Source organism: Lampetra fluviatilis, unplaced genomic scaffold, assembly GCF_964198595.1.
Source record: "Lampetra fluviatilis unplaced genomic scaffold, kcLamFluv1.1 SCAFFOLD_652, whole genome shotgun sequence".
Lineage (NCBI taxonomy): Eukaryota > Metazoa > Chordata > Hyperoartia > Petromyzontiformes > Petromyzontidae > Lampetra > Lampetra fluviatilis.
Window position 1 is genome coordinate 19,294 of NW_027621569.1, and position 15,442 is coordinate 34,735.

Here is a 15,442-nt window from a genome sequence, read left to right on the forward strand (position 1 = left end):
CACGCCCATCGACCACGCTGACCAATCAGGTGCCACCATCACGTCCTCCAACTCGTTAGTCACGCCCATTTATCGCTACGACCAATCAGCGGCTCTGTATTGATTTTGGTCACGCCCATCGAGCGCGCCGACCAATCAGAGGCTAGAGATTCATGCTGGTCACCCCTCCCCCCTCCCCTTTCATCTAGCCACGCCCATCAGCCACGCCGACCAATCAGCGGCTAGAGATTGATGCTGGTCACCCCTCCCCCCTCACCTTTCATCTAGCCACGCCCATCAGCCACGCTGACCAATCAGAGGCTAGAGATTGATGCTGGTCACCCCTCCCCCCTCCCCTTTCATCTAGCCACGCCCATCAGCCACGCTGACCAATCAGAGGCTAGAGATTGATGCTGGTCACCCCTCCCCCCTCCCTTTTCATCTAGCCACGCCCATCAGCCACGTTGACCAATCAGAGGCTAGAGATTGATGCTGGTCACCCCTCCCCCCTCCCCTTTCATCTAGCCACGCCCATCAGCCACGCTGACCAATCAGAGGCTAGAGATTGATGCTGGTCACCCCTCCCCCCTCCCCTTTCATCTAGCCACGCCCATCAGCCACGCTGACCAATCAGAGGCTAGAGATTGATGCTGGTCACCCCTCCCCCCTCCCACCTTTCCTCTAGCCACGCCCATCAGCCACGCTGACCAATCAGAGGCTAGAGATTGATGCTGGTCACCCCTCCCCCCTCCCCTTTCATCTAGCCACGCCCATCAGCCACGCTGACCAATCAGAGGCTAGAGATTGATGCTGGTCACCCCTCCCCCCTCCCACCTTTCATCTAGCCACGCCCATCAGCCACGCTGACCAATCAGAGGCTAGAGATTGATGCTGGTCACCCCTCCCCCCTCCCCTTTCACCTAGCCACGCCCATCAGCCACGCTGACCAATCAGAGGCTCTGGATCAACTTAGTCGATTAGCCCCGCCTATTCGCTCACAGGCCACGCCCACTTACTACCAAAAGGAGGCGCAGGATGTCGACCCCCCCTCATTTACATAGCAAGGCCACGCCTCCCAACAACTTGGCTCCGCCCCATCGACCGCGTCGACCAATAAGGCGACGACTCCCTGATTGTCGCATGGCCACGCCCACTCTCGACAGAGCCACGCCCACTACCGACAGCGCCACGCCCACTCTCTCCATAGCCACGCCCACTACCGACAGCGCCACGCCCACTCGCTTTAACGCCACGCCCACTCTCTCCAGAGCCACGCCCACTACCGACAGCGCCACGCCCACTCGCTTTAACGCCACGCCCACTCTCTCCAGAGCCACGCCCACTACCGACAGCGCCACGCCCACTACCGACAGCGCCACGGCCACTATCTCCAGAGCCACGCCCACTACCGACAGCGCCACGCCCACTCGCTTTAACGCCACGCCCACTCTCTCCAGAGCCACGCCCACTACCGACAGCGCCACGCCCACTCGCTTTAACGCCACGCCCACTCTCTCCAGAGCCACGCCCACTACCGACAGCGCCACGCCCACTACCGACAGAGCCACGCCCACTCGCTTTAACGCCACGCCCACTCTCTCCAGAGCCACGCCCACTACCGACAGAGCCACGCCCACTCGCGGCACCCGCGAAACCTACTGTTATAATCACCCAGGAATCTCGTGACGTCACTCCACATGGACCCACGCCCCCTCATCAATATTCATGAGCAGGTGACGTCACTCCAACGGACCCCCCCCCATTCATAAAAATTAGCGGATGACGTCACTCCAACGGACCCCCCCCCCCCATTCATAAAAATTAGCGGATGACGTCACTCCAATAGACCCCCCCCCATTCATAAAAATTAGCGGATGACGTCACTCCAATGGACCCCCCCCATTCATAAAAATGAGCGGATGACGTCACTCCAATGGACCCCCCCATTCATAAAAAGTTAGTGGATGACGTCACTCCAATGGACCCCCCCATTCATAAAAATTAGTGGATGACGTCACTCCAATGGACCCTCCCCCATTCATAAAAATTAGTGGATGACGTCACTCCAATGGACCCTCCCCCATTCATAAAAATTAGCGGATGACGTCACTCCAAATGGCGCCAACTGACAACTCCGGTGTTGAACGATGAATCGATTTCAAATCGAAATCTCAATTTGGAACGATGCGATTGGCAAAGGCTGCAATTTTTTTGTTTCGATTATAAAAGTCTCATCGCTTTCTTGTTGGAATTGTTTTTATTTTTAATTTTTTTATAATTATAATAACAACTTTATTTCTTTAACGTAACAAATTCTTCTCTGATCTGATCGTTCTATTTTCAATTAGAACGTTTTAATAAATCCGCGCAGGAAGCAATTCATATCGTTTGAGTTCTCATCCGTGCATTAAAGTCACGTAGAAGGGAAATAATAAAATAATAAAAATCAAACATTATAAAATAATTTTAAAAAACATTATAAAATACAATTCTCACGACGTTTCGATTAAATTGCAGTTCATATAGGTAGGCTACGAATTGACCTTGTTTTTTTTTACTTAACATTTTTCTGTTGCAATACAATATTGTTCTTAATAAATACATTATATAGTTTACACAGCACGCTACTGTAAACTGCTGTTTTGCTAAATCATCAACATTCTTTAAGACTCCTGGGGTAAGCGGAGGCAATCGTCGTTTGTAACGCATCTCCATCGTACGTAGAGGACTGCCTGTACCTGTGTATACGTGCAAAACCAAACACCACACAAGTATGACCCTTAAAAACAAAGTGTTTCACTCTAAATCCTTTATATGCGTGGCGGCTAGAGTCCTCTGGTCCTCTGGCTTGAGATGGCTGCCACCTATGGGTCACATGATTGTCTGCCACCATTAAGCAATTGGTAATTTAATATAAGTTATTTTTGTCCTCAAAAGTGTAAAATTTTGGAAGTTTTTTTTCACGAAAATTAATTGTCACGCACAACGAGTCTGTGTGCGAAATGTCAGCTCGATTGGATCACGGGAAGTGGGTTAAAAAACGACCGAAAGATTTGCACGGTCGTAAGCGAGCAAGCAAGCAAGTGAACTTAATATAAAGGATTTAAAAAAATTAACCCTTTAAAACAAAGTTTTTCACTATAAATCCTTTATATGCGTGGCGGCTAGAGTCCTCTCGTCCTCTGGCTTGAGATGGCTGCCACCTATGGGTCAGATGATTGCCTGCCACCATTAAGCAATTGGTAATTTCATTTTTAAAAAAAATTCCCTAAACAGTGTAAAGTTACGGAAAAAATTTTCACGAAAATCAATTGTCACGCACAACGAGTCTGTGTGGAAAATGTCAGCTCGATTGGATCACGGGAAGTGGGTTAAAAAACGACCGAAAGATTTGCACGGTCGTAAGCAAGCAAGCAAGCAAGCGAACTTAATATAAAGGATTTAAAAAAATTAACCCTTTAAAACAAAGTGTTTCACTATAAATCCTTTATATGCGTGGCGGCTAGAGTCCTCTCGTCCTCTGGCTTGAGATGGCTGCCACCTATGGGTCAGATGATTGCCTGCCACCATTAAGCAATTGGTAATTTCATTTTTAAAAAAAATTCCCTAAACAGTGTAAAGTTATGGAAAAAATTTTCACGAAAATAAATTGTCACGCACAACGAGTCTGTGTGGACAATGTCAGCTCGATTGGATCACGGGAAGTGGGTTAAAAAACGACCGAAAGATTTGCACGGTCGTAAGCAAGCAAGCGAACTTAATATAAAGGATTTTAAAAAACGTAGGATATATACACACACAAAACAAGCTTGCTCGATCCATTAAACAAAGCTTTTTCGTCTTCTTGGTTCTTTCGGTAAAGTCACGTAGAAGGAAAATAATAAAATAATGAAAATAAAACATAATAAAATACAATTTTATTATAAAATACGTAGAAGGGAAATAATAAAATAATAACAATTAAACATTATTAAATAATAAAACATTCTAAAATAATAAAACATAATAAAATAATAAAAATAAAACATAATAAAATACAATTTTATTATAAAATACGTAGAAGGGAAATAATCAAATAATAAAAATAAAACATAATAAAATACAATTCTCACGACGTTTCGGCCACAACGCAAGCAGCCGTCCTCAGGTGAAGAACAGGTCTGTCGGGGAGACAGATTCTGAATGAGCACCACCAGGTTTGGCAGCGTATATTTAAGTATTTATTTAAGTATATACGCTGCCAAGCTTGGTGGTGCTCATTCAGACGCTGTCTTTCCGACAGCCCTGTTCTTCTGAACACCACCAAGCTTGGCAGCGTATATTTAAGTATTTATTTAAGTATATACGCTGCCAAGCTTGGTGGTGCTCATTCAGACGCTGTCTTTCCGACAGCCCTGTTCTTCTGAACACCACCAAGCTTGGCAGCGTATATTCAAGTATTTATTTAAGTATATACGCTGCCAAGCTTGGTGGTGCTCATTCAGACGCTGTCTTTCCAACAGCCCTGTTCTTCTGAACACCACCAAGCTTGGCAGCGTATATTTAAGTATTTATTTAAGTATATACGCTGCCAAGCTTGGTGGTGCTCATTCAGACGCTGTCTCTCCGACAGCCCTGTTCTTCTGAACACCACCAAGCTTGGCAGCGTATATTCAAGTATTTATTTAAGTATATACGCTGCCAAGCTTGGTGGTGCTCATTCAGACGCTGTCTTTCCAACAGCCCTGTTCTTCTGAACACCACCAAGCTTGGCAGCGTATATTTAAGTATTTATTTAAGTATATACGCTGCCAAGCATGGTGGTGCTCATTCAGACGCTGTCTCTCCGACAGCCCTGTTCTTCTGAACACCACCAAGCTTGGCAGCGTATATTCAAGTATTTATTTAAGTATATACGCTGCCAAGCTTGGTGGTGCTCATTCAGACGCTGTCTTTCCGACAGCCCTGTTCTTCTGAACACCACCAAGCTTGGCAGCGTATATTTAAGTATATATTTAAGTATATACGCTGCCAAGCTTGGTGGTGCTCATTCAGACGCTGTCTTTCCGACAGACCTGTTCTTCTGAACACCACCAAGCTTGGCAGCGTATATTTAAGTATATACGCCGCCAAGCTTGGTGGTGCTCATTCAGACGCTGTCTTTCCGACAGACCTGTTCTTCTGAACACCACCAAGCTTGGCAGCGTATATTTAAGTATATACGCTGCCAAGCCTGGTGGTGCTCATTCAGACGCTGTCTTTCCGACAGACCTGTTCTTCTGAACACCACCAAGCTTGGCAGCGTATATTCAAGTATTTATTTAAGTATATACGCTGCCAAGCTTGGTGGTGCTCATTCAGACGCTGTCTTTCCGACAGACCTGTTCTTCTGAACACCACCAAGCTTGGCAGCGTATATTTAAGTATATACGCTGCCAAGCTTGGTGGTGCTCATTCAGACGCTGTCTCTCCGACAGCCCTGTTCTTCTGAACACCACCAAGCTTGGCAGCGTATATTCAAGTATATATTTAAGTATATACGCTGCCAAGCTTGGTGGTGCTCATTCAGACGCTGTCTTTCCGACAGACCTGTTCTTCTGAACACCACAAAGCTTGGCAGCGTATATTTAAGTATATATTTAAGTATATACGCTGCCAAGCTTGGTGGTGCTCATTCAGACGCTGTCTTTCCGACAGCCCTGTTCTTCTGAACACCACCAAGCTTGGCAGCGTATATTAAAGTATTTATTTAAGTATATACGCTGCCAAGCTTGGTGGTGCTCATTCAGACGCTGTCTTTCCGACAGCCCTGTTCTTCTGAACACCACCAAGCTTGGCAGCGTATATTTAAGTATTTATTTAAGTATATACGCTGCCAAGCTTGGTGGTGCTCATTCAGACGCTGTCTTTCCGACAGCCCTGTTCTCCACCTGAGGACGGCTGCTTGCGTTGTGGCCAAAACGTCGTGAGAATTGTATTTTATTGTTTTATTTTTATTATTTTAGTATGTTTTATACTTTTATTATGTTTTCTTTTTATAATTGTATTATGTTTTATTATTTAATAATGTGTAATGTTTATTATTTTATTATTTTATTATTTTTATTATTTCCCTTCTACGTATTTTAAAATAAAATTGTATTTTATTATGTTTAATTTTTATTATTTTATTATTTCCCTTCTACGCGACTTTATAATAAAATTGTATTTTTTTTTTTTTTTATTATTTTCCTTCTACGTATTTTACAATAGAATTGTATTTTATTACGTTTTATGTTTATTATTTTATTATTTCCCTTCTACGTATTTTATAATAAAATTGTATTTTATTGTTTATTTTTATTATTGTATTATTTCCCTTCTACGTGACTTTACCGAAAGAACCAAGAAGATGAATCCCTGCAGTCACGAAAGCTTTAAATCGAAAAGTACGATATGTATACACACAAAACGGCTTGCTCGATCCATTAAACAAAGCTTACTAATTCTAGATTTGAAGCTTTCGTGACTGCAAGGAATCATCTTCTTATGTTTTTTCGGTAAAGTCACGTAGGTAAAACATCAAAATTAATGAAAATAAAATAAAATAAAAAACAAAAATCACGACGTTTCGGAGGCAACACAACCTGATGACGGAGACTTGTGTTGCCTCCGAAACGTCGTGATTTTTGTTTTTTGTTTTATTGTATTTTCATTAATTTTGATGTTTTACCTACGTGACTTTACCGAAAAAACCTAAGAAGAAAGCTTACTAATTACAATTAAACGCGTGGAGATCATTGTTCCAGAAAGTCGATTTGTTAATAAGTTTGACCGTTGCCCGCGTCCATTCCAAACTTGTTGTTACGGCATCGACACGAAACGCGGAGAATGTTTTTTAAAGTTTTATCATCTCCTGGAGATGCCACTGGTTCGTCACGTTCTGTAGTTGTAGATGCCACTGATTCACTTTCTGTAGATGCCACTGGTTCTCCACGTTCTGCAGATGTAGATGCCACTGGTTCGTCACGTTCTGTAGATGTAGATGTCACTGGTTCACGTTCTGTAGATGTAGATGCCACTGGTTCTTCACGTTCTGTAGATGTAGATGTCACTGGTTCATGTTCTGCAGATGTAGATGCCACTGGTTCGTCACGTTCTGTAGATGTAGATGCCACTGGTTCGTCACGTTCTGCAGATGTAGATGTCACTGGTTCATGTTCTGCAGATGTAGATGCCACTGGTTCGTCACGTTCTGTAGATGTAGATGCCACTGGTTCACGTTCTGTAGATGTAGATGCCACTGGTTCGTCACGTTCTGCAGATGTAGATGCCACTGGTTCATGTTCTGCAGATGTAGATGCCACTGGTTCGTCACGTTCTGTAGATGTAGATGCCACTCTCACCTCCCTCCCTCACCTCCCTCTCATCCCTCCCCTCCCTCAATCTCTCTCCATCTCCATCCCTCACCTCCCTCTCATCCCTCCCTCTCTCTCTCACCTCCCTCCCCTCTCCTCCCTCCCTCACCTCTCCTCCATCTCTTCCCTCTCCTCACCTCCCTCCCTCACCTCCCTCCCTCACCTCCCTCTCATCCTTCTACTCCATCTACTCCATCACCTCCATCTCCCTCCCTCACCTCCCTCCCTCACCACCCTCCCTACCTCACCTCCCTCTCATCCTTCTACTCCATCTCCTCCCTCACCTCCATGTCCTCCCTCTCTTTCCTCCATCTCCTCCCTCAATCTCTCTCCATCTCCTCACCACCCTCCCTCCCCTCCCTCTCCTCCCTCCCTCCCCTCCCTCTCCTCCCTCCCTCCCTCCCTCACCTCTCTCTCTCACCTCCCTCCCCTCTCCCTCACCTCCCTCCCCCTCTCCTCCCTCACCTCCCTCAATCTCTCTCCCTCTCCTCACCTCCCTCCCTCCCTTTCCTCCCTCACCTCTCCTCCATCTCTTCCCTCTCCTCCCTCCCTCACCTCCCTCTCCTCCCTCACCTCCCTCCCTCCCTCCCTCTCACCTCCCTCCCTCTCCTCCCTCCCTCCCTCACCTCCCTCTCCCCCCTCACCCCCAGACACGAGCTCGTCACACATCTGCCCGACTACCGTCGCCGCACGATGGCAGCCGGCCCTCTGCATGGCTCTCATCAGCTCGCCGTAGGTCGCCCCGGGCTCGCCACGCGAAGACAGCCATCGCTTAATCATGGCGAAGTTCTGCTCGCTCACTTCGAGCGGATGGTTGAGACGCGACTCTTCAACGACCACCTCCTCCAAGCCGGCGAGCCTCATGACTCTCACGTAATCTCCCACCGGGGCGTTCCTGCGAAGGATCTCATGGACCTCCACCAGCTCTGTGTCTGGTGGGAATTCGGGAGAAGGGCGACAACGCGAGAGGTCGTGTTGTTAAAGGGAGCAGTCACTCAATACTCATGAAGCACTCGCTCACTCACCCACTCACTCACACACTCATTCACTCACTCACCCACTCATTCACACACTCACCTACTCACTCACCCACACACTAACTCACCCACTCACTCCCCACTCACTCACTCACTCACCCACTCACTCACCCACCCACTCACCCACTCACACACTCACCCACACACTCACCCACACACTCACTTCCTCACTCACTCACTCACGAAGCACTCACACACCCACTCACTTACTCACTCACCCACTCACCACTCATTAAACACTCACCCACACTCACTCACTTACTCACACACTCACTCACTCACTCACCCACACACTCACCCACTCACTCACCCACTCACTCACCCACTCACCCACTCACCACTCATTAAACCACTCACTTACTCACTCACTCACCCACTCACCTACTCACCTACACACTCACCCCCACACTCACCCACACACTCACCCACTCACTCACTCACCACTCACTCACCACTCAGAATCTCATGGACCTCCACTAGCTCTGTGCCTGGTGGGAATTCGGGACAAGGGCTGTTGTTAAAGGGAGCAGTCACTCAATACTCATGAAACACTCGCTGGCTTACTCATTAAACACTGACTCACTCACTCATTAAACCACTCACTCACCCACTCACCCACTCACCCACTAACCCACACACTACCGACACACTCACCCACTCACTCACCATACACTCACCCACTCACTCACCCACTCACTCACCCACCATACACTCACCCACTCACTCACCCACTCACTCACCCACTCACTCACCCACTCACTCACCCACTCACCCACTCACACACTCGCCCACACACTCACCCACACACTCACTCACTCACCCACTCACTCACCCACCCACTCACTCACTCACCACTCACTCACCACTCAGAATCTCATGGACATCCACCAGCTCTGTGCCTGGTAGGAAATCGGGACAAGGGCTGTTGTTAAATGGAGCAGTGGGTGAGTGAGTGTTGAGTGAGTGTTTAATGAGTGGTGAGTGAATGGGTGAGTGAATGAGTGAGTGAGTAGTGAGTGTGTGAGTGAGTGGGTGAGTGGGTGAGTGTATGATGAGTGAGTGGGTGAGTGTGTGAGTGAGTGAGTGAGTGGGTGAGTGAGTGGGTGAGTGAGTGAGTGCGTGGGTGGGTGAGTGGGTGAGTGTGTGAGTGAGTGAGTGAGTGGGTGAGTGAGTGGGTGGGTGAGTGGGTGAGTGGAGTGTGTGAGTGAGTGGGTGAGTGAGTGAGTGGGTGAGTGAATTCGTGAGTGGGTGAGTGGGTGCGTGGGTGAGTGAGTGAGTGCGTGGGTGGGTGAGTGCGTGGGTGGGTGAGTGAGTGAGTGGGTTCGTGAGTGGGTGAGTGGGTGAGTGGGTGGGTGAGTGAGTGAATTCGTGAGTGGGTGAGTGGGTGCGTGGGTGAGTGAGTGAGTGCGTGGGTGGGTGAGTGTGTGAGTGTGTGAGTGAGTGAGTGAGTGAGTGGGTGAGTGAGTGGGTGGGTGAGTGGGTGAGTGAGTGAGTGGGTTCGTGAGTGGGTGAGTGAGTGGGTGCGTGGGTGAGTGAGTGAGTGAGTGCGTGGGTGAGTGTGTGAGTGTGTGAGTGAGTGAGTGGGTGGGTGGGTGAGTGGGTGAGTGAGTGAGTGGGTTCGTGAGTGGGTGAGTGGGTGCGTGGGTGAGTGAGTGAGTGCGTGGGTGGGTGAGTGAGTGAGTGAGTGCGTGGGTGGGTGAGTGTGTGAGTGAGTGAGTGAGTGAGTGTGTGAGTGGGTGAGTGAGCGAGTTCATGAGTGGGTGAGTGCGTGGGTGAGTGGGTGGGTGAGTGAGTGAGTGAGTGGGTGGGTGGGTGAGTGAGTGAGTGAGTGTGTGAGTGAGTGAGTGAGCGAGTTCATGAGTGGGTGAGTGCGTGGGTGAGTGGGTGGGTGAGTGAGTGAGTAGCTGAATTAGTGGGTGGGTGAGTGAGTGAGTGGGAGAGTTTGAGACCCTGGTGCGGCCGGGTACGGGTAGGCCGTGAGTCACCGGTGACTCACCGTTTGTCACTCATTTCCCAACGTCTTGTCTCTTCTCACAATTCAAGTTCCTAGAATCAACCCACCCGCGCCTGCAACGTGGCTTCATCCCAGAGGTCGCAATCGGGTACCCGATATGTAGGCCAGGCTTAGTCACAAACCGCACCTCTCCATAATAAAGGCTCAGCCTTTTGTTATGTAGTCTATTCTTGGTCTTAAGCCTCATCTTATGCAGTCTACTCTTGGTCTTAATCCTCACCTTACCATATTAATAAAAAGTGTCCCGTTCTTGGCCCTTCCCCCCCCTCCCTCAACCATTATATATACGGAGTGGTAGCTCTTGCAATCTCTCATTTACGTGATACAGCTGTCGTGGCTGTGGCTGTGACGGTTCCACCTGAAGACGGAAGCTTGTGTTGCCTCCGAAACGTCGTGAGCTTTTTTTATTTATTTTTACTTTTATTAATTTTAATTCTAATTTTTTACCTACCTGGTGACTTTACCGAAAAAACCTAAAAATATAGGTACCCGATACCCGTACCCAATACCCGATACCCGGCCGGGTACGGGTATTGGGTACCCGATTGCGACCCTGGTACGGCCGGGTACGGGTAGCCGGGTAAGGAATCAAAACCCGTTTGCGACCTCTGGCTGTAACCACTTAGAACCCGTGTCCCCTGGCCTGTTGTTTTCTTCCCACGTCTTCAAGGCTCTGTCTGAAGCTACTCAGTTGCTTGAGAGACAGAGGCCCGTGGCCCATTGCCTGCCTCGTATTTTTGGAGCGATTTTCCCCATGAATGGTTCGCCAGGCATGTACAATGCACCGTACATGCATTGCCCGTGGGTGCCTAGGAAGTAGCTCAGATCATGCGATCTGCCCTTTCTTTACGGGATGCAGCGTTTCCCCCTCGCACGCTCGCTCTCTCTCTCTCTGGCATGCGCACACGTGCATGGCTTACCCTTGATCACGCGGTCGTACTTGTTGGGAGATGTCTGCATGCCGGTGCCATCACCAGTGGCCTGACCAAGAGAGAGACAGAGAGAGACAGAGAGAGACAGAGAAAGACACAGCGATACAGAGAGAGACATAGCAAGAGGGTTTAAAGCGTTCAGTCAGCGTGTAGGTGTAGTGCCATGAGAGGGGAGGGGCTGCTGGGGGCTCTGGCACCCCAGACAGTTAAGCTCCTTGGTGCCAGGTGCTAGGATCCCAGGCACCCCAGACAGAGGTAGTCAACATCTCACAGGATTCGCGATCAAACCCACGACCTCCTGCGTACCAGGCGAGGTAGTCAACATCTCACAGGATTCGCGATCAAACCCACGACCTCCTGTGTACCAGGCGAGGTAGTTAACATCTCACAGAATCCGCGATCAAACCCACGACCTCCTGCGTACCAGGCGAGGTAGTTAACATCTCACAGGTTCCGCAATCAAACCCACGACCTCCTGTGTACCAGGCGAGGTAGTCAACATCTCACAGGATTCGCGATCAAACCCACGACCTCCTGCGTACCAGGCGAGGTAGTCAACATCTCACAGGATCCGCGATCAAACCCACGACCTCCTGTGTACCAGGCGAGGTAGTTAACATCTGACAGGTTCTGCGATCAAACCCACGACCTCCTGTGTACCAGGCGAGGTAGTCAACATCTCACAGAATCTGCGATCAAACCCACGACCTCCTGTGTACCAGGCGAGGTAGTTAACATCTCACAGGTTCTGCGATCAAACCCACGACCTCCTGTGTACCAGGCGAGGTAGTTAACATCTCACAGAATCTGCGATCAAACCCACGACCTCCTGTGTACCAGGCGAGGTAGTTAACATCTCACAGAATCTGCGATCAAACCCACGACCTCCTGTGTACCAGGCGAGGTGCACATCATCCTCACCCCGTTGACGGGAGGCTCTTGTTCCTCTCTGGGTTGATCCACCACCACCTCCTCCACCTCCATCTCCTCCTCCACCTCCTCCACCTCCTCCACCTCCATCTCCATCTCCACCTCCTCCACCTCCACCATCTCCATCGCCACCTCCTCCCATTTCCACGATCCCAGTCCCATATCCCGCTGCTGAATCCTGTCATTGTATCTGGTCACCTGAACTGCATTTGCTGGGGAAGGGGTGGGTAGGTGGGTAAAATCTGATTAACGCATGATCCGTAATTTGAAACAAATACATGTGTATATGTGTCCTCTGTTGATATGCAAATTATTTTGTCAAGGCGCTCTTCCCCCTCCAACCCAGCAGCTTAAATATACGCTGCCAAGCCTGGTGGTGTTTCATTCAGACGCTGTCTTCTCGACAGACCCGTTCTTCACCTGAGGACGGCTGCTTGCGTTGTGGCCGAAACGTCGTGAGAATTGTATTATTTTATTGTTTTATTTTATTATTTCCCTTCTACGTATTTAAGAATAAAATTGTATTTTATTATGTTTTATTTTTATTATTTTATTATTTCCATTCTACGTGACTTTACCGAAAGAACCAAGAAGATGAATCCCTGCTGCAGTCACGAAAGAAGCTTTAAATCGAAAAAAAAAGATGATGATGATGATGTGAATGACGCTGTCTCCCCGACAGACCTGGTCTCCACCTGAGGACGGCTGCTTGCGTTGTGGCCAAAACGTCGTGAGAATTGTATTTTATTATGTTTTATTTTTATTATTTTATTACTTCCCTTCTACGTGACTTTACCGAAAGAACCAAGAAGATGAATCCCTGCTGCAAGTCACGAAAGAAGCTTTAAATCGAAATTCATCGGGATTTATTTTTTGCTTTTTGGAGCATGTAAAACAGGTCCCTGCGGGGTGGGCTGGTAGGAACGAACAAATGAATGGCGATAATAAAATGAAATGGCGGGGGTACGATACGAAGGGAGAGTTTGAGGCCTAGTTCTAGGCTTTAGGCCTAGCTGTAGGCTTTAGGCCGCTGTGAGTTAATTTTTAATTTAAATGTTTTAATTATTAATGTAAAAGCTTTAAATGTAAATGTTTCTATTTAAAAAAAACATGAGGGAATGTAACATTGTTAAACATTAACTCCCTTTCACACACGCGGGGGTACGATACGAAGGGAGAGTTTGAGGCCTAGTTCTAGGCTTTAGGCCTAGCTGTAGGCTTTAGGCCGCTGTGAGTTAATTTTGAATTTAAATGTTTTAATTAAAAACTATCTCAGGGAATTATAAGGGAATGTTACACTTGTTTAGCCAGGAAAGCCTCACTGAGTCTAAAGGTTTTTGTAGGGTCCTGCCAAGTGTTTGCAGTCGGGGGCGATGTTGCTCCACCTAATCGGACATCGGACGGACGGACGATATAATCTATTGTAGGCTGGTTCAACATTCTGATTGATACAAGTGGCAGCAGCTACTTACTCCATGGGAAGCTTCCCGTACACCTCTTGTACACGAACACAGCGACACCGATGGTGCAAACTCCACCAATCAGCGGCAGAACCACAGCCAACACGATGGCTGACTCACTTCCTCCTGTTCGAAAAGAGATGCACGCAGAGTTGACTGTGTGTGTGTGTGTGTCGGTGTGTGTGTGTCTGTGTGTGTGTGTCGGTGTATGTGACTGTGTGTGTGTGTGTCGGTGTGTGTCGGTGTGTGTGTGTGTCTGTGTGTATGTGTGTGTGTCTGTGTGTGTGTGTCTGTGTGTGTGTGTCTGTGTGTCTGTGTGTGTGTCTTTGTGTGTGTCTGTCTGTATGTGTCTGTGTCTGTGTGTGTGTGTCTGTGTGTGTCTGTGTGTATTTTTGTGTGTCTGTGTGTGTGTCTGTGTGTGTGTCTGTGTGTGTGTCTGTGTGTGTGTCTATGTGTGTGTGTCTGTGTGTGTGTCTGTGTTTGTGTGTGTGTCTCTGTGTATGTGACTGTGTGTGTCTGTGTGTGTCGGTGTGTGTGTGTGTCTGTGTGTATGTGTGTGTGTCTGTGTGTGTGTGTGTATTTTGTACCATCGGACACTCCACCCCCACAACTCCCAATTGGTGATGGGGCAGTTGTGGAGAGAGTGGAGAGTTTCCCATACCTGGGCAGTGTGCTTATGACCGGCTCCAGTTTATCAGCAGAGGTCTCACTCCGAATCAGTCGAGCGGCAATATCTTTTCATCGGTTGCGTAACGCTGTGTGGAAGCTACCTGGTCTGTCGCTCCGCACGAAGCTTCAGGTTTTCTCGGCCACGGTCATTCCCTCCCTTCTCTACGCTTGCGAAACGTGGACCCCCCTAGTGGAGCATCTTCGCCGGTTGGAAACATTTAGGCTGGCCTGCCTACGATCCATCCTGGGTTTAACCAGGCTGGATTGTGTGAGGAGCTCACAAGTCCTTGAAAGATCTGGGCAAAGTCCCATCAGTGAGCTCCTCCGGCAGGCAAGGCTGCGTTGGCTGGGTCATGTAGCCCGCATGCCCAGCCACCGCATGCCTAAACAGCTTTTGTTCGGCCGGATCGAGGGGGCTAAACGGGCGCGGCACGGGCTAGAGAAGAGATGGAGTGATGTGGTACAGGAGGACGTAGAGCTGAGTGGACTTGCCGATGACTGGTACCAGCGGTGTCAAGATCGGCCTCAGTGGAGGAGGCTCGTGAAGGACGCTACTGGGCAGTTGGAGGCAGTCGCCCTCCAACAACAACGGAGGGCGGAGGAGCGACGCTCACAACAACGAGCGGAGCGCCGGGTGGCTAAAGCACAGCAAGTTGGTACAGTAGGGGGCACAGGTGGTGCATCAGCCAGTCATCTCGGTCATCTCGGTCAGTCGACCCGTGGCACATGGGTCTGCCCCGTGACCTCCTGCCAGCGGGCGTTCGACACTTCACGTGGCCTCAAGGTGCACATGGCCTGGCACAAGCGTCGTGGTGACGTCACCGCCACTTAGTGGCGAATGGCGGTTGTTGTTGTTGTTGTGTGTCTGTGTGTGTGTGTCTGTGTGTCTGTGTGTGTGTCTTTGTGTGTGTCTGTCTGTATGTGTCTGTGTCTGTGTGTGTGTCTGTGTGTGTCTGTGTGTATTTTTGTGTGTCTGTGTGTGTGTCTGTGTGTGTGTCTATGTGTGTGTGTGTGTGTGTCTGTGTGTGTGTCTGTGTAGTCCGGT

At 48.7% G+C, this 15,442-nt stretch overlaps 1 protein-coding gene across 1 annotated transcript in view; it reads right to left on the reverse strand.

Annotated features, from left to right (window-relative positions):
- Positions 1-1,028: 1,028 nt before the first annotated feature.
- LOC144955428 (uncharacterized) overlaps positions 1,029-15,442 on the reverse strand; it is a 30,883-nt gene continuing 16,469 nt past the window's right edge. The window contains exons 5-10 of the mRNA XM_078885645.1: positions 13,741-13,854; positions 12,380-12,480; positions 12,260-12,316; positions 11,327-11,387; positions 7,952-8,287; positions 1,029-1,594 (exon numbers count right to left, since the gene is read on the reverse strand). Coding sequence (XP_078741771.1) covers positions 1,029-1,594; positions 7,952-8,287; positions 11,327-11,387; positions 12,260-12,316; positions 12,380-12,480; positions 13,741-13,854 — 1,235 coding nt within the window. The remainder of the gene's footprint in view (positions 1,595-7,951; positions 8,288-11,326; positions 11,388-12,259; positions 12,317-12,379; positions 12,481-13,740; positions 13,855-15,442) is intronic.